The sequence below is a fragment of the Anomaloglossus baeobatrachus genome, chromosome 2 (assembly GCF_048569485.1).
Source record: "Anomaloglossus baeobatrachus isolate aAnoBae1 chromosome 2, aAnoBae1.hap1, whole genome shotgun sequence".
Classification (NCBI taxonomy): domain Eukaryota; kingdom Metazoa; phylum Chordata; class Amphibia; order Anura; family Aromobatidae; genus Anomaloglossus; species Anomaloglossus baeobatrachus.
In genome coordinates, this window is record NC_134354.1 from 667,533,358 (window position 1) to 667,553,867 (window position 20,510).

The following is a 20,510-nucleotide window of genomic DNA, read 5'->3' on the forward strand; positions in this document are numbered from 1 at the left end:
GAAGTGTTAATACTAGTAATGGGCGATCCCCCCAATGGTCGGGATCGGGGAGACTCACTTTGTAAAGATCGGGATCGAGATAACACGACCTTGCGTCTGATCACCAATCTTGAACTTTACAATTATGGGATGGGGCGGGGGGGGCTGTAAAATAAAGACTATAGTTAATGATAAGCATTGTCATTATACTTACAGGTCCCGCGACGCGTCCTGCAGACTCTGTCTCCTGACGCTACTGCTTTCGAGTCCGATCATAGCTGAGCCCTCCCGGTAACCACCGCTGACTACAGCACCTTCCATGACATCAGAACCATGTGACCAGTCATGTGTGAATTTTGTATTACCTCGTTGGTTACGGACTGGTCACATAGCTATGACGTCATGCAAGGTCCTGTAGTATCAGTCGATAGGGATGGGCGAGAATCCTCACCGATAGTCGGTGCTCGCTCGAGCATCTCAGTACTCGAGATACTTGGCAAGCGCCGAGTACCAGCGAGATGCTGTAGCACATGCTCAGCTCCCCCTCCATGCATGTTGGCGCACTTTATAGAGTCAGCCCACATGCAGGGATTATGGGGCTCTTCTGCATTGATCAATTCAGTAGCTAAATTTCTCTTTATTCATATATTCATGGCAGTAATGCAGGTTCCATTTTTCACATATCATTCTTACAAATAGCTATTGAATTTTTCATGTCAGTATTCACACAGCAGTTTCTGCTATTCCATGTATTCCCCTTCCATAGTCACTGGTGTGCATACCTTATCTCCCCATAGTGATGTTTTTTAGGTTTTTTGCACCCAGTTCAGACATAGAATGGAGTTCCAAACGTTATTCCTTAATGTTAGTAGTTTTTCGTTTGTGAACCCTCCCCATACACACCTATTGCCAATCCACATTATACGCATATATAGCCTGGGTCTCAGCGTCCCATACACGGTAAGTTTTTTAACTGCATGAGAGGACACACACAAGCTAGGGACCCCAACGTAGAGAAATACTTTGGCGTAGTGTTGGGGCTCTTCTGCATTGATCAATTCAGTAGCTAAATTTCTCTTTATTCATATATTCATGGCAGTAATGCAGGTTCCATTTTTCACATTTCATTCTTACAAATAGCTATTGAATTTTTCATGTCAGTATTCACACAGCAGTTTCTGCTATTCCATGTATTCCCCTTCCATAGTCACTGGTGTGCATACCTTATCTCCCCATAGTGATGTTTTTTAGGTTTTTTGCACCCAGTTCAGACATAGAATGGAGTTCCAAACGTTATTCCTTAATGTTAGTAGTTTTTCGTTTGTGAACCCTCCCCATACACACCTATTGCCAATCCACATTATACGCATATATAGCCTGGGTCTCAGCGTCCCATACACGGTAAGTTTTTTAACTGCATGAGAGGACACACACAAGCTAGGGACCCCAACGTAGAGAAATACTTTGGCGTAGTGTTGGGGCTCTTCTGCATTGATCAATTCAGTAGCTAAATTTCTCTTTATTCATATATTCATGGCAGTAATGCAGGTTCCATTTTTCACATTTCATTCTTACAAATAGCTATTGAATTTTTCATGTCAGTATTCACACAGCAGTTTCTGCTATTCCATGTATTCCCCTTCCATAGTCACTGGTGTGCATACCTTATCTCCCCATAGTGATGTTTTTTAGGTTTTTTGCACCCAGTTCAGACATAGAATGGAGTTCCAAACGTTATTCCTTAATGTTAGTAGTTTTTCGTTTGTGAACCCTCCCCATACACACCTATTGCCAATCCACATTATACGCATATATAGCCTGGGTCTCAGCGTCCCATACACGGTAAGTTTTTTAACTGCATGAGAGGACACACACAAGCTAGGGACCCCAACGTAGAGAAATACTTTGGCGTAGTGTTGGGGCTCTTCTGCATTGATCAATTCAGTAGCTAAATTTCTCTTTATTCATATATTCATGGCAGTAATGCAGGTTCCATTTTTCACATTTCATTCTTACAAATAGCTATTGAATTTTTCATGTCAGTATTCACACAGCAGTTTCTGCTATTTCATGTATTCCCCTTCCATAGTCACTGGTGTGCATACCTTATCTCCCCATAGTGATGTTTTTTAGGTTTTTTGCACCCAGTTCAGACATAGAATGGAGTTCCAAACGTTATTCCTTAATGTTAGTAGTTTTTCGTTTGTGAACCCTCCCCATACACACCTATTGCCAATCCACATTATACGCATATATAGCCTGGGTCTCAGCGTCCCATACACGGTAAGTTTTTTAACTGCATGAGAGGACACACACAAGCTAGGGACCCCAATGTAGAGAAATACTTTGGCGTAGTGTTGGGGCTCTTCTGCATTGATCAATTCAGTAGCTAAATTTCTCTTTATTCATATATTCATGGCAGTAATGCAGGTTCCATTTTTCACATTTCATTCTTACAAATAGCTATTGAATTTTTCATGTCAGTATTCACACAGCAGTTTCTGCTATTCCATGTATTCCCCTTCCATAGTCACTGGTGTGCATACCTTATCTCCCCATAGTGATGTTTTTTAGGTTTTTTGCACCCAGTTCAGACATAGAATGGAGTTCCAAACGTTATTCCTTAATGTTAGTAGTTTTTCGTTTGTGAACCCTCCCCATACACACCTATTGCCAATCCACATTATACGCATATATAGCCTGGGTCTCAGCGTCCCATACACGGTAAGTTTTTTAACTGCATGAGAGGACACACACAAGCTAGGGACCCCAACGTAGAGAAATACTTTGGCGTAGTGTTGGGGCTCTTCTGCATTGATCAATTCAGTAGCTAAATTTCTCTTTATTCATATATTCATGGCAGTAATGCAGGTTCCATTTTTCACATTTCATTCTTACAAATAGCTATTGAATTTTTCATGTCAGTATTCACACAGCAGTTTCTGCTATTCCATGTATTCCCCTTCCATAGTCACTGGTGTGCATACCTTATCTCCCCATAGTGATGTTTTTTAGGTTTTTTGCACCCAGTTCAGACATAGAATGGAGTTCCAAACGTTATTCCTTAATGTTAGTAGTTTTTCGTTTGTGAACCCTCCCCATACACACCTATTGCCAATCCACATTATACGCATATATAGCCTGGGTCTCAGCGTCCCATACACGGTAAGTTTTTTAACTGCATGAGAGGACACACACAAGCTAGGGACCCCAACGTAGAGAAATACTTTGGCGTAGTGTTGGGGCTCTTCTGCATTGATCAATTCAGTAGCTAAATTTCTCTTTATTCATATATTCATGGCAGTAATGCAGGTTCCATTTTTCACATTTCATTCTTACAAATAGCTATTGAATTTTTCATGTCAGTATTCACACAGCAGTTTCTGCTATTCCATGTATTCCCCTTCCATAGTCACTGGTGTGCATACCTTATCTCCCCATAGTGATGTTTTTTAGGTTTTTTGCACCCAGTTCAGACATAGAATGGAGTTCCAAACGTTATTCCTTAATGTTAGTAGTTTTTCGTTTGTGAACCCTCCCCATACACACCTATTGCCAATCCACATTATACGCATATATAGCCTGGGTCTCAGCGTCCCATACACGGTAAGTTTTTTAACTGCATGAGAGGACACACACAAGCTAGGGACCCCAACGTAGAGAAATACTTTGGCGTAGTGTTGGGGCTCTTCTGCATTGATCAATTCAGTAGCTAAATTTCTCTTTATTCATATATTCATGGCAGTAATGCAGGTTCCATTTTTCACATTTCATTCTTACAAATAGCTATTGAATTTTTCATGTCAGTATTCACACAGCAGTTTCTGCTATTCCATGTATTCCCCTTCCATAGTCACTGGTGTGCATACCTTATCTCCCCATAGTGATGTTTTTTAGGTTTTTTGCACCCAGTTCAGACATAGAATGGAGTTCCAAACGTTATTCCTTAATGTTAGTAGTTTTTCGTTTGTGAACCCTCCCCATACACACCTATTGCCAATCCACATTATACGCATATATAGCCTGGGTCTCAGCGTCCCATACACGGTAAGTTTTTTAACTGCATGAGAGGACACACACAAGCTAGGGACCCCAACGTAGAGAAATACTTTGGCGTAGTGTTGGGGCTCTTCTGCATTGATCAATTCAGTAGCTAAATTTCTCTTTATTCATATATTCATGGCAGTAATGCAGGTTCCATTTTTCACATTTCATTCTTACAAATAGCTATTGAATTTTTCATGTCAGTATTCACACAGCAGTTTCTGCTATTCCATGTATTCCCCTTCCATAGTCACTGGTGTGCATACCTTATCTCCCCATAGTGATGTTTTTTAGGTTTTTTGCACCCAGTTCAGACATAGAATGGAGTTCCAAACGTTATTCCTTAATGTTAGTAGTTTTTCGTTTGTGAACCCTCCCCATACACACCTATTGCCAATCCACATTATACGCATATATAGCCTGGGTCTCAGCGTCCCATACACGGTAAGTTTTTTAACTGCATGAGAGGACACACACAAGCTAGGGACCCCAATGTAGAGAAATACTTTGGCGTAGTGTTGGGGCTCTTCTGCATTGATCAATTCAGTAGCTAAATTTCTCTTTATTCATATATTCATGGCAGTAATGCAGGTTCCATTTTTCACATTTCATTCTTACAAATAGCTATTGAATTTTTCATGTCAGTATTCACACAGCAGTTTCTGCTATTCCATGTATTCCCCTTCCATAGTCACTGGTGTGCATACCTTATCTCCCCATAGTGATGTTTTTTAGGTTTTTTGCACCCAGTTCAGACATAGAATGGAGTTCCAAACGTTATTCCTTAATGTTAGTAGTTTTTCGTTTGTGAACCCTCCCCATACACACCTATTGCCAATCCACATTATACGCATATATAGCCTGGGTCTCAGCGTCCCATACACGGTAAGTTTTTTAACTGCATGAGAGGACACACACAAGCTAGGGACCCCAACGTAGAGAAATACTTTGGCGTAGTGTTGGGGCTCTTCTGCATTGATCAATTCAGTAGCTAAATTTCTCTTTATTCATATATTCATGGCAGTAATGCAGGTTCCATTTTTCACATTTCATTCTTACAAATAGCTATTGAATTTTTCATGTCAGTATTCACACAGCAGTTTCTGCTATTCCATGTATTCCCCTTCCATAGTCACTGGTGTGCATACCTTATCTCCCCATAGTGATGTTTTTTAGGTTTTTTGCACCCAGTTCAGACATAGAATGGAGTTCCAAACGTTATTCCTTAATGTTAGTAGTTTTTCGTTTGTGAACCCTCCCCATACACACCTATTGCCAATCCACATTATACGCATATATAGCCTGGGTCTCAGCGTCCCATACACGGTAAGTTTTTTAACTGCATGAGAGGACACACACAAGCTAGGGACCCCAACGTAGAGAAATACTTTGGCGTAGTGTTGGGGCTCTTCTGCATTGATCAATTCAGTAGCTAAATTTCTCTTTATTCATATATTCATGGCAGTAATGCAGGTTCCATTTTTCACATTTCATTCTTACAAATAGCTATTGAATTTTTCATGTCAGTATTCACACAGCAGTTTCTGCTATTCCATGTATTCCCCTTCCATAGTCACTGGTGTGCATACCTTATCTCCCCATAGTGATGTTTTTTAGGTTTTTTGCACCCAGTTCAGACATAGAATGGAGTTCCAAACGTTATTCCTTAACACATGCAGGGATTGGCTGCCACACACTGTAATGCCACAGCCGGTGAATAGCGGCGCCGGGAATCAGGTGATCAGAGATCACCGTTGCTATAGTAACCCATTTGTTAGGTTACTATGGTAACGGTGGCAGCGATGACATCACCGCTTACCAACCTGCAATCTCTGGAGCAGAAGCGTTATTCCTACCCCGTGTGCTTTCTGATATAGCAGAGCTAGATCAGTGACAGAAGACCAGGATGCGGAGGGGTGGGAGGAAGTAATAAAGATGGAGTCCCTAAGTGTGTCTGTTTACTTATTTCTAATAAAGTATGTTTTCTCTGTGTGGTCTTTTTTTAAGCCTTTATTGGAGATTCTTAATGGCATGGTCAAATTTGGCCTGACATCTAGAATCTCGGGCTTAATACCAGCTGGTAAAACAAAGCTAGTATTAACCCCTTATTACCCAGCATGCTACCCGGCACCATGGCTGCTGGAAGAGTTGGATACAGCACCAGAAGATGGCGCTTCTTCGGCCACCCTGCGCTGTGGATTGCAATCCCCAGCTGCCTAGTTGTACTTGGCTGGACACAAAAATTGGGCGGAACCCACGTAGTTTTTTTTTAATTATTTCATGAAATTCATGAAATAATTAAAAAAAAGGGCTTCCCTATATTTTTGGATCCCAGCCGGGTACAAATAGGCAGCTGGTGGTTGGGGGCAGCCCGTACCTGCCTGCTGTACCTGGCTAGCATAGAAAAATATGGCGAAGCCCACATAATTTTTTTTTTAGTCTTTTGGCAAAAAACTTTAAAAAAAAATTGCCAGTGAAGCAGCTAGTAGCTGCTTGGATTACCCTTGGCTAGCAATAGAAAACGCCCATGCATTTTTTTTTTTCATTATTTTTTTAAATAGCTAAAAAAATAAAATCGGCTACCCTGTATTTTAATTGCTAGCCATGCCAAGGTAACGCCAGGCAGATGGGGTGGCAGCCCGTAGCCGTCTGTTTTACGTGTGCTGAGAATTATATATGGAATTATTTGTAGATTATATAAAATATATATATATATATATACCGTATATGCCGGCGTATAAGACGACTGGGCGTATAAGACGACCCCCAACTTCTGCCCTAAAAATATAGAATTTGGGATATCTTGTGATACATACGGTATTCAGTATGCTTCAGTATGCTAAGAGCAGGGGGCCGCACTGTGTGAGGAGGTGTTTTTTTTTACTGTCCAGTATAACCAATAGGATTAGTGCAGGGGCGGGGGAGTCACCGGGCCGAGAAAGGGGGCGGGGTCGGCAGCAGCACTTACGGTACTGTAGCAATATGCACACTTACACCAGCATGTAAGCTCTTCATTAATGTCCCTGCATGGATGCGAGGGGAATCTGGCGTTACTGCACTAATCCTATTGGTTATACTGGACAGTGAAAAAAAAAACACCTCCTCACACAGTGCGGCCCCCTGCTATATATCCGCTATATATCCGCTGTATATGCTGTATGATATACCAGTACGGGGCCGGGCTGTGTATCGCGTTTCCATAACGACGAGGCAGGAACTTCCCTGCTAGAGCGCTGACGTCAAGGCAGAGCTGCTTGCCTCTGATTGGCCAGCGCTCTGCCATTCAGCAGCAGTGACAGGAAGTTCCTCCCTCGTCGCTATGGAGGCAGAATCCAAGCGTGGAACGGAGTGGAGCGGCGCACTACAGCACCCAGGTGTATATCCGGCGTATAAGACGACCCCCCACTGTAGCCATTATTTTAAGGGGGTAAAAAGTCGTCTTATACGCCAGTATATACGATATATATATATATATATATATATAATGTACACAACATATAAATAAATAATTTAAAAAAAATGATATAGCGCTAAGCGGTATTTTTAATTCTCAGCGCAAATGAAGCGGACGGCTACAGGCTGCCAGCAGCCTGGCTTTACCTGACTGGCAATCAAAATACAGGGAAGCCCATTCATTTTTTTTTTAATTATTTTAAAAACATAATTTAAAAAAAATATCTTGGCTCCCGCTTTATTTTGATTGTGTCGGGTGTGGCGGGTGGCATGCTGGGTAATAAAGGGTTTAATACCAGCTTTGTATTCTCAGATGGTACTAAGCCCGAAATTCATGGTGTCACACCAAATTATACATTGCCACCATGAATTTCTAGTAAACAAGAAAAAAAACACAGCACATAGAAAAAAATTTTTTATTGGAAATAAAACAAAAAAAACATTTAGAGACTCCATCTTTATTATAAAAAATCCTTAGTCCGACATAGTTCACAGGGACAGCAATGTTAGCTCTGCTTCACCAATCTGCACAGACAGCATCTATACAAAATGAGAAGCACAGAGAGCTCTGTCAGCTCTGCTTCATCGCTCTGTACAGAGCAAGAAACAGGCAGACAGTGAGGGTATGACTCGTGCAGTCTCACATTGCATCACCCCGCACCTGACGCTCTCAGGACAGGAGCGCATCAGCTGCATGGAAATACATGCAGTTAACCTGCTTTTGTCGGGAGATTGTGCGCCGTGATGCGATGTGACACTCGCACAGTGACAATGAAAGTTCAGTTTCCAGGACCTTTGATGACGTCATAGTCATGTGACTAGTCTGTAGCCTAGGTAATGAGGTAATACAACATTCACATCTGACTGGTCACATGGCTATGAGGTCACAGAAGGTCCTTTTAGTCAGAGGTGATTACCGGGGGGCACAGCAATGATCGGACGGATACAGAAGCAGAAGCGCCCGTGAGACAGAGTCTGAAGGACGCGTTGCGGGACCTGTAAGTATGATCATAATCTTTTTTTAATAATGTCCTTTTTTCTTACAGCCCCTGGACTTGATCTGTAACACAAGCTTCCCAGGAAAGCTCGTGATCGGGATCGTGTACATGATCACTATGTGATCGGTACGATCCCCAAACTTTACAGATTGGGATTGCCCATCACTTTTTAATAGTTTTCTATATTTTAAATATGGTACTAGTACATTTAGTACATTTTGTTTAGTATATACCAGTCTCAGTTTCATATTCAAGGTTTCATTTTTTGTTTTAATATTTTCTTATCTCATATGCAAGTCTCTGAGCCTCTTGGACTTCTAGGTCATATTTGATGCACATCTGTGTCACGTCCCCACCGGAGTCCCCTCCTGCGACTTCTGCTTCGGTCACCAGGCGCTGCCATATTCCCGCTATGGACAGTGCTGGTGATAGGAGTGGAGTTGGAGCCAGCGACTCTGGTGGGCGCTAGCTCCGCCCATGCACTAAGCTGGGTTTTCCTGGGACCTGCAGTACCACTGGCTGACTGTGGTGGCATATGTCTTCCAGCTGAAGTTACCACCTTTCAGTTACAGCCAATGGGAAGACACCACACCCTTCTAATTGCCCCTCTTTTCTGCTGGTCTCTGCCAGATATAGTTTTGTAGTACTGCTTGTCTCTGGTTCTCCTTGCTCAATATATTGATTCCTATGTTTTGACCTCTTCCTGCTCTCTGACAATGTGCCGCCCCGGCGCAGACCGGGGTGCTCGGATCCGGGGTGGTCGTGGCTCGAGGGGTCCGGACCCGGGCTCGGCAAACACTCCGATCCTTGAAAGGGGATTATTTACAGGGGAGAAGTGTTTGTGACGCCACCTGAGGGTTGTGGTAATGGGAGTACTGCCTCTGCTGGAAGGAGTACCGGGGCAGATGGTGTGGCGCAGCAAGGTGTCAGTCCCTCCGCAGGTAGGGAAGGCCCTGGCCTCTGGGGAATTGGTGGATTTGGGAAGGCAGGATGCAGGGATCAGAGTACTCACTGTGGTAGTTGTGGTGTGGGATGAGGTTTATAAAGTAGACACACACACCGTAGGTAAACCAAAGCCTCTGTGTACCACTGCCACTGCAGGGAGCCCGTCTAGGTATCCGCTCCCGCCGGTGTCACTTGGAAATCCGGAGCCTGCCTCCGTGCAGAATTTGTGGTCAGTTGTGGCCCCTTGGCTTTAAGCTGTTAGAGCCCTGCTCACTATGTGTAGTGTAGCTGTGCTCTTGAGGGCTAGCACTTGGGATTTCAGTGGGTTGCTTTGTTTGGAAAACCATATCCCCTGCGTTGTGCTGATGCCTTCAATCTCTGACCTCTTAGGGAAGTTCGTGAAGATACTCTCCCTCCCAGGTTAATTATCAGGACATTGAATCGGTTCCTGACCTAGGGTCCTGTACCCCGTTGTGCTCGGTACCGGTCCGGTTATTGGGCTTTCTGGTGCTGACTGTCCTCCAAGACTACGTACGTTACACCCCTGTCCAACGTCCCTGCAATCGGTCTCTGACTCCTCTGATCCCTGACCACCGTCTGCGACCTAAACTTGGTCTAGCTCCCCGGGAGCTACCACTCTAGCTCCTCATTCTTTGAAAGCTCTCACTACTCTGCTCTCTTCCTCCCTCCCACCAGTCTGCCTGACCCCTAGGCAGCTTGACCAACCCACTGTTGTGTCTGACAGGTCATGATGTGAGGTGTGGTTGGGATTTGTGGTGCTGATGGTAGTGACACCGATTGTTGGGAACCTGGATACAAGGGGGGGGTAGGCTCTGCACCCTAGGGAAAGGATGCAGTTCCCTGTAGCACCCTGATGTATTCAGGGGCGCTACAACTACTCTCCTGCCTATCATTTTTGTACCTCGCTGCCATCTCCGATTTTGACCTCAGCCTGATTTCCTGACTACGCTCTTGTCTGCTGATTTTGTCCCTTTTCTGTATCATCTGGTTTGATCCTGCCTGACAACTACTTCTTTGGACTGTAGCCTTCCGCAGGTAGTAATATCTAGGGCCTTGTAGTAATTTCAAATCCCTGTATAGGGGTTAAAGGGTTTTGGTGTTCTCGGGAACCTGCTCAATGAGCAGTTTGCCCCTAGACTGTCCATGACAGCCATCCTAAGACCATGGTTCTAGGCGGATGTTACAGTCTGAGAAGAGAGGGGCAACTGGTGAACTTCCAGTAGAAACATTTTATGCAGTATTACATTGGTTTATAAATGGTATACGTTTTGCTTGCACAGGTAAACAAACAGAAAATAATTTTGCTCACAAGTGTGCATTTCCTTTCTCCAAGCGCTTGTTATGTAAGAGGCCTAATTCTATTTGGACCTCACTGGTGATCCCATAATCTGACTTTGGGTCAGAGCAGAACAGCTACAACAACCCTTTCTGAGGAAGCCACAAGGCGAAATCCACATTAGGGAGTACCCACTTGTATATATTGTGGTAAATATGTGAGATGCTATGCTTATGTTGTGTTTTGAATGTTTCAGGTACTTTAATGCATTCTTTGCATAATATGTGTGTTGCACCATCTTGTCATGAGTTAGGACACACGGCGATTCTTTTTTAGTGTTTGCGTCACACCATATGATTTGATAGCTGCGAGGCATTATGGGGAATCTCGTGTTCCCACGCCTGGTGTTAGTAGCCCAATCTCAGAGACAAGAGTAGTGTGTGAAATGGCAACTGACTTTTTTTTGTGATCCTCAAGGTATATTCTCGGTGGATCGATCTGCTCATCTCTACTTATTACTATACAAGGACCTTAACTACAGGACTTGACAAAGGGACTAGTGACTGCTGCCACTAACTTGTACTGCTGTGACCAGTGACTGCAAGCAGCAGAAATCAGGACATTGACAGTATACATACATTGACATTGACATATACAATACAGACCAAAAGTTTGGACACAACTCATTCAAAGAGTTTTCTTTATTTTCATGACTCTGAAAATTGTAGATTCACATTGAAGGCTTCAAAAGTATGAATTAATGCATGTGGAATGAATTACTTAACAAAAAAATTGTGAAACAACTAAAAATGTCTTATATTCTAGGTTCTTCAAAGTAGCCACCTTTTGCTTTGATTACTGCTGTGCACAATCTTGGCATTCTCTTGATAAGCTTCAAGAGGTAGTCACCGGAAATGGTCTTCCAACAGTCTTGAAGGAGTTCCCAGAGATGCTTAGCACTTGTTGGCCCTTTTGCCTTCACTCTGCGGTCCAGCTCACCCCAAACCATCTCGATTGAGTTCAGGTTTGGTGACTGTGGGGGCCAGGTCATCTGGCGTAGCACCCCATCAGTCTCCTTCTTAGTCAAATAGCCCTTACACAGCCTGGAGGTGTGTTTGGGGTCATTGTCCTGTTGAAAAATAATGATGGTCCAACTAAACACAAACCGGATGGAATAGCATGCCACTGCAAGATGCTGAGGTAACCATGCTGGTTCAGTATGCCTTCAATTTTGAATAAATCCCCAACAGTGTCACCAGCAAAGCATCCCCACACCATCACACCTCCTCCTCCATGCTTCACGGTGGGAACCAGGCATGTAGAGTCCATCCATTCACCTTTTCTGCGTCGTACAAAGACACGGTGGTTGGATCCAAAGATCTCAAATTTGGACTCATCAGACCAAAGCACAGATTTTCACTGGTTAAATGTCCATTCCTTGTGTTCTTTAGTCCAAACAAGTATCTTCTGCTTGTTGCCTGTCCTTAGCAGTGGTTTCCTAGCAGCTATTTTACCATGAAGGCCTGCTGCACAAAGTCTCCTCTTAACAGTTATTCTAGAGATGTGTCTGCTGCTAGAACTCTTGTGTGGCATTGACCTGGTCTGTAATCTGAGCTGTTGTTAACCTGCGATTTCTGAGGCTGGTGACTCAGATAAACTTATCCTCCGCAGCAGAGGTGACTCTTAGTCTTCCTTTCCTGGGGCGGTCCCCATGTGAGCCAGTTTCTTTGTAGCATTTGATGTTTTTTGCCACTGCACTTGGGGACACTTTCAAAGTTTTCCCAATTTTTCGGACTGACTGACCTTTATTTCTTAAAGTAATGATGGCCATTCGTTTTTTCTTGCCATAATACAAATTCTAACAGTCCATTCAGTAGGACTATCAGCTGTGTATCCACCAGACTTCTGCACAACACAACTGATGGTTCCAACCCCATTTATAAGGCGAGAAATCCCACTTACTAAACCTGACAGGGCAAACCATTTCCGGTGACTACCTCTTGAAGCTCATCAAGAGAATGCCAAGAGTGTGCAAAGCAGTAATCAATGCAAAAGGTGGCTACTTTGAAGAACCTAGAATATAAGACATATTTTCAGTTGTCTCACACTTTTTTGTTAAGTATTTCATTGCACATGTGTTAATTCATAGTTTTGATGCCTTCAATGTGAATCTACAATTTTTAGAGTCATGAAAAGGAAGAAAACTCTTTGAATGAAATGGTGTGTCTAAACTTTTGGTCTGTACTGTACATTAATAGCAGATCCACAAGATATGCCATAAATATATAATGTAGATGTCAGACTCACCAGTGGGACCAGGATCTATCTTGACAAAGAGATCCCACCACATACTACTGTCAGTTGAGATGTGCTCAGGATTCTGCTGGATGGTGGCCCCATCAATCTTGAAAATTACCGATTTCTGACAACCGCTCTACTGACAGTGGCATGGAGTGGGGCTCCACTCTCAAGATTAGTGGTACTACCATCTACCCTGCATCCAGTTGATATGTCAACATGAACAAGGTGGAAAAGCCATTTGAGTAGCGACCGTCAGGAACAGAATTGCTTTGAAATTGTTGTCCTAGCTCAATTAATTAGGAGCTGTCCAGTAGTGAACAAGTCAATGAAAGAGCATTTTATCAGGAAGAGAAAAGAAAAGAGAAAATTCCACTACTGACCACTAGACGGGTGCAAGACAGAACAAAAATAAACACGGAGGCTGAAATATGCAGATGTACAGTAGTCCATGTGAATCCATGCATTTTACATACTATTACTTGCAGCACGGGGTAATTTTGTGTATTTACAGAATAACCCATGTAATATAATTTGTGTTTTCATTTATTGATGTTTTATAAATGTCTGCCTAATGCTGAAAACCAGTGCGGATCGTGTCCAACCTACATGGGACAAAGCTCCTTACAATTCAGTCCTGTTCTGATTTTCTCACCATGATTGGAATTTGTTATTCCTGAATTATGGAGGTGCGACCACTGGGACCTCTCACTATCACACCTGACAGAATATAATCATGAATTAGATTATTTTCAGTCCTTTAAGTATTGAAATGTTAATATTTGACTTATTTTTCCATTTGTAAACTGACTCCTAACCACTGACAGCACCGTCGGCTTACTTTTGGCTGGCATAGTCTGTTCCGGAGCTGGTCTGAGAGCTGGAGGCCTTATACTGGAGGTTAAGGGTCACATCACTAGTGGCGGCTTTGTTCACATCTGCGGAATACAACTGTTCAGCCAGATTGGCAATTTCATCATTGGTGGCCGCAAATACCGCTTGTCCTGGTTTATAGGAAGAAAAAAAGGCCATGATTAGGTCAGTTTGGCAGGGTTTTCCTACATGAAGCTCTATGAAGTAATATTATTTACCCATATTGCTCCTACCATAAATGCACTCTCCAATCTATGAATCTCATCTGCAACAGTTATGAACATAGATGGGGTTACATTGGGTTTGGTTAGTTTTGGAAAATTTTAGCTAAAATTAAATGAGCTACACAACACTAGAAAAACATGGTTACTTTCTCCCAGAAATAGTGCCACACCTGATCACAGACTGTAAATGGCATTGGTATGGTATTTTCTTATCCTGAACAACCTCTTTAGCGCTCACTCACACAGCGTATATTCTGTCATGTGAGAGAATGGGTGATTATGTTAAAGACACTCGGCTCACACTCTGTTCAGTGTTTTAGCTATAAAGAGCTGCTGATAAGTTTTTGGCTTTGTGATCTTTTTTTTGTTTCTATGGTTGTCGCGGGCGGGGAGGACGCCGCTGCGCTCGCTAAAGCTTGGGTCCGGCGCTGCTGCGATGGCTGCTCGGTGGCTCGAGCGGTGGGCCGGATCCGGGGACTCGAGCGGCGCTCCTCGCCCGTGAGTGAAAGGGGTGGTTGGTTTGGGGGATTTAGTCCGTGACGCCACCCTCGGGTCGTGGTGATGATGGGCACCACTGCTGCTGGTGACGGAGATCCCGGGAGCGATGGTAGGGAGCAGCTGGGATGTTGTTTTCCCCCTCAGTGGTTAGGGGTCAGTGGTCCCGGGGCCCGATGATGTTGTGACGGGGAGGCAGGGTTGGTGAGGTGCAGGGTTGCAGGGACAGCGCGGCGCGGTGCCGGATGGCACGGGTGTACTCACTCAGCAAGAAAGGTACAAAGTCCTTGGTAAACCAAACGGCTGGATGGACGGGTCCCGCAGCCGGCTGCAGTGTCTCTCCCCGGACAGGTGATGGCAGCTGTCTTTCCCTGCACCTTGATGTTCTTCTTTCTGACTACTATGGATTCCCAACGGTAGTCCGCTCCCCGGTGTATGGGTACCGGAGGAGCCCGTTTGCCCGCAGACGCTGGCCCTTGGGTCTCTAGGCTTAGGCGGTAGCTGTATACCCTCACGGTGTGGGCGGTTACCTTCAATCGGGACTTTTGCTGTTATGAAATCCCTGGGGTTCCAGTCACATTCGGATCTGACTATTGTCGGCGGCTCCAAGCCTGGTCGGGGTCCGATGGCCCTGCCTGTGTGTGCTGGCTTCACTTTGCTCCCCGGTCGGTACCGGCGGGCCGTCACCCATCCCCGGTCCTACGGTTCTGCGTCTCTCCACCACTCCTGCAGATGGCCACCACCGTCTGCCAACCTTGCTGTCAGTGCCTGGGCCACAAACCCAGACACCCAAGTGTTTGTTCCTCACTCCTCAACTGTTCTGTCACTTTTCCCGCTTCCAGGCCTGTGAACACCTCGGTGGGTGGAGCCAACCGCTTGGCTCCACCCCACCTGGTGTGGACATCAGACACTGGAGGGAGGCAACACGGATTTTTGTTTGGCTGTTGTCCCTGTCTAATGGGGGTGGGGTGTTTGTATGTTATCTGTGACGACCTGGCTAGGCCAGGGTGCCACATGGTTACGAATGTTATATCACATGAAAGCCTTATGTGTCTAATATACTGTATGTTTTCAAAAATTTTTGTTTGTTGCTTACGGCAACAGTGTTCTACGCACGCGGGAAAACAAAATGGCGGAGACTAATGCAATATTCACAGCAACTGAGAGCAGAGGAGTGATAAAATTCTTGTTTCTGCAAGGAAAGTCCGCAAAGGATATTCATGGTGATATGTCGCAGACAATGGGGGAACAATGCCCTTCATATTCCACAGTTAAGAACTGGGTTGCCAAATTTAAAACGGACCACTTCAGTACCAATGATGAGGAACGTCCTTGACGACCGAGAGTGGTTGTTGTTCTGGAGATCGTCAATGCTGTGCACAACCTCATACTGGAGAATCGACGAATCTCAGATAAAGTAATAGCAGACATCATGGGGATTTCCCATGAACGTGTTTGTGTCATTATCCATGAACATTTGGACATGAGGAAGCTATCTGCAAAGTGGGTCCCCAAATGTTTGACAACAAATCAGAGAAGCATGCAAGTGAAAATTTCCCAGTCCATTTGTCAGTGTTTACGAACTGATAAGAACTTTCTGGATCAACTGGTCACTATGGATCAGACCTGGATTTATTTGTATGACCCTGAAAACAAGGAACAATCAAAACTGTGGTGGCACAGTGGTTCTCCTCATGCAAAGAAGTTCAGGATGCAAAAATCAGCCACTAAGGTGTTGGCATCTATGTTCTGGGATAAACAGATTATGCTGCTAGTGGACTACCTTCAAAAGGGTTCCACCATCAATGCAAGGTATTACATTGAACTTTTGGACAAATTGAAGGCAGCTCTGAAGGCCAAAAGGCACGGCAAGCTGTCCAAAGGAATTTTGTTCCTGCAATACAACACCTCCACTCAACACTGCACAAGCAACCATGGCAAAACTGGCAGAGCTGGGCTTCCAGCTGGTTGACCACCCACCTTATTCACTAGATCTAGCTCCCTTTGACCATTATCTGTTTCCAAACCTGAAGAAAAACCTCAAGGGTGCCACATTTCACACCATTTCTGATGCCATGGCTGCCACGAATGCCTGGTTTGAGGCACAACCGAAATCCTTCTTTTTGCTAGGCTTACAGAACTTGGAATACTGGTGTAAGAAGTATGTTGACATCAGTGGAGAGTATGTGGAATAAATGTAAAGTTTCATCATCCTATCTCATTTCTTTCTGGGTAAAGCCAAAGACTTATCAGCAGCCCCTTGCTTCATTTTCTGTGATCTGATTCATGAAAGAATCAGATCACCTGTGCGGAGAAGATGGAGAACTTAATTTCTTCATCTTCTCCCTTGTCTGTATCGGCGTATCTAGGACTGCACTCAGATGTCATCCAAGTGAAATTTGATGATTTCCACTCACCCCTAGACTTGTATGGCTATGTCATCTGAATATCGGATGCACTCACAACATGCAGGGATTTTTTTCTTATGTTCAATCGACATAAAAAAAAGCAGTGGTCAGCACTGCCCCATAATATAGAAATGGGCCCCATGCCATCCAAAAAATGATCAGATAGCACTGGTCCAATTTATTTGCAAATGTGAGCCAGCCCTTAGACTTATATGCATTGACAAGGGGGTTAGACATGATGATCGTGGAGGTCCCTTCCATCACTAATATTCTATTATTCTATATTCTAATCCTCAATTTATTTTATAGTTAGAGAAGTCTAAAATAAGGGTTACGAAATAATTCTTAGACTGAGAAGAGCTTTAACCCGTCCTGGGCATGTGTGAAGAGAAGGGAATATCAATGTTACTTGATAAATATGCTGCAGTAGAAGTTTTGTTTGCTATGATTAGTATTAACGTTTGTATTTGTAACCGTGTTCTTGTTATATTAGATTTTGCCCTTGTATTCTGGTTTTATGTAAATACAACCAAATTGTTCTGTAATGAAATGTTATGCAAATTTCTAATATACATTATCCTTAATCACTTTTAAAGATATTTTTAGCTGTAATTGAATAAAAAAAAACAAGCTAGACCTCCTCAAATCACATCGTTATGCGCTAAATTCACAAATCTCTCTTCTATCCTGAGTATTTGCTACAGTTTTCTCAATATAACTAAAGTAAATCAGCTTAAAGGAGCTGTCCAGATTTGGCAGTCAATGTATGTGATTGAAACTTGTGAATCCTCACAGTGCACAGTGTGTTGGGATAGTATCGTATTGTATTGAGGCCGCATGTGTCATGTTCGGACGTGGTTGAGCATATACGACGTATACTTGTGATTACATAACTACTCCCGAAACTGGAGAATACTGACAGTGTGCTCTGTGTGTGCTCAGGATCCACAAGTCTGTAGTCACATCGAGTGACTGCAGATGTCTGTGGCAAACATGGAAGCTCCTTTAAGGGCTCATTCAGACTGCAGTGATTTTTCTTGTATGCAAAAACCAGTCTGAGTTCATCAGTGTTTTGCCAGTGTCAATTTTTCCCGTCACAGTTTGTTGTTCCATCAGTTTCTTCGTGTTGAAAAAAAAACTAATGAAGGTTATTCAAACTTCTTCTATCAAACAGTCCGTGAAAAACACACAGCACAAGGATGGCATCTGAGTGCGGTCTGATTTTTTTTCATGACCCCATAGACTTGCATTGGTTTTGAAACTTGGATTGAAACCATATATCTCCATGAATTTATGTGGACCACTCTGTCTACTAAACTACACGGACTTGTGAACAGCTCCATAGACTGTATTAGGCTATATGCACACATTGTGTTGTTTTTTTTTTTCATTTTTTAATGCGCTTTTCCTTGCAGATTTTAATCAATAAAAAGGAAGGAAAAAGCATCCCAGAAAAGTCTATGAGAATCGTGACTTGCTGTGCACATGCTGCTTCTTTTTCCTTGCAGATTTTGTTGCTGAAAAAAGAAGCAGCGTGTCAATTGTTTCTGCATTTTTTTTTCTGCATTTCTATAATTCCCTGCAGTGTTACATTACAGGGGATTATAGTGCAGCACTTTGCCTCACACACTATGCATACAGCATGGTGTGTGAGGCTCTCCATAGTTCAGTAACCCGGAGTCATCATGGTGATGACCCAGGGTTACTATGGCAGCATTCGAGTCCCTGGTGATCGCGTTACAGGGACCAGATCACCAGGCAGAGGTAAGCATTTCCTCTCCCTGACTTCTGACTGCTGTCATCACACTGATCGCAACGTTCAGGAGGTTAAGCTGCCAGGAGAGGCGTGGGCACCACTCCTGGCAGTGAGAGCTGGGTCCCAGCTGTTACATGAGCTGGACATCTGGTGGTAATCGCGGGGGTACAGCATCTGAACTCCTTCTATCGCCATGATTAAAAAAAAGCACCAAAAAAAGCAGGAAAAAATGCAATAAAAAAATGCACGTTTTTTTCCAGCTGCTTTTTTCCTGTCAAAATATGCTTTTTTGTGTGCAGAAAAGATACCCACAAAAAAGCAACATGAGCACATACCCTTAGGTATGAGTTCTATTTGGGAAAGCTTTATAGAAATTGTATGGGAATAACTGATGTGTGAATGACCCCCAGGCCAGCTCTGGAGAGCAAATGTCATTATCTATTTTTTATCCTGAAAAAAATTATCAATCAACACATCAAAAATGGACAATCAAAATTCCGCAAACAATTTAAAACCTATTAAAAATACAAATACAGTTTTCTATGTTTAGGATTATAATGGATCCTGGTGGTGTCTCAATAGCATCTGTATCATTATTAGACCCATTGAGTTTAATGAGCAAGTCCAATCTGAAAAATGGATCAAAGTGGCGCAAGCGGCAACATTTCAAAAACGTTCATGTGAATTACCACCTTGGCTTGCGTTGGACATTGTGGTGTCATACGCTACACCTTTTCCATACGGACAACACAAAGATGTAAAATAATCTCGTCAGAACAAGTGCTAAATCCAAAATTGTTTAGCTCACTGATGATTGTATTGATAATTCTATCCAAAAATATGATATCGATTTACTGACAGCAAACAGAGGAATTGAAAATGGCGAGGAATTAAAACACAAAGTAAAGAAATATGCATAAGAATACTATTAAACTTTGCTTCCATATAAAAAAGCAATGCTAACCTTTTTAAATATTAAATAGGTGATGAAAAAGAAGGTAGCGTTTTCTAACATAAATACAGATTATATATGAATCACATAGAATTATCGTTTAATACTATAATTTTCTTTTAGTCTGTGTTGGAAGAAATAACTGATAATGTTTTATCTTAATTAAGAAAAAATAAAATCTTTTTACTTGGTTCTGGTAGGCTAGCTCCGTGGATCACACATGGTAGGAGCAAGAGGAGGATGAATGTATCCCGCATGGTGAAGTATGGTATATCCGTCCTGGATTCTGCAAACTTCACGGTAGCTACAACTGTTTATATAGGCATGTGTTATCAGTGACTATGCGGGGTCAGTGAATACACAGGGCGACCTTGTATGTCTCATAGCCACATTTACAAAAACTTGGTGAACTTTTAATTTTGTCATTACAATGATTATATTAATCATCGCCGGTGACTTTGTACTTTTCTGAATCGTCTTTTTGTCCTGATTTCAAAAATGTATATAGTTTTCCTGTAGCACTTATAGGTTCCATGGAGCGGCATCATTATTACCGTATTTTTCGGACCATAAGACGCACTTTTTTCCCCCCAAATGTTGGGGGAAAGTTGGGGGTGCGTCTTATGGTCTGACTATAGGGCTGCGGCTGGGAATGAGGGTGCTGCGGGTCATCGGGGGCACGAGCAGGCAGCAGCAGCGCCTGCTCGTGACCACGTGGGCCCGCTCATTACATATGCACGCCCATCCTCCCGCCCATCTCTCAGCGCTGAAGCCGGCACTGACAGGTG

The 20,510-nt window shown here is 43.3% G+C and overlaps 1 protein-coding gene across 1 annotated transcript in view; it reads right to left on the reverse strand.

Moving 5' to 3' along the window:
• LOC142290519 (uridylate-specific endoribonuclease D-like) overlaps positions 1-19,979 on the reverse strand; it is a 122,587-nt gene extending 102,608 nt beyond the window's left edge. The window contains 2 exon segments of the mRNA XM_075334478.1: positions 13,856-14,018; positions 19,910-19,979. Coding sequence (XP_075190593.1) covers positions 13,856-14,018; positions 19,910-19,979 — 233 coding nt within the window.
• Positions 19,980-20,510: the final 531 nt, after the last annotated feature.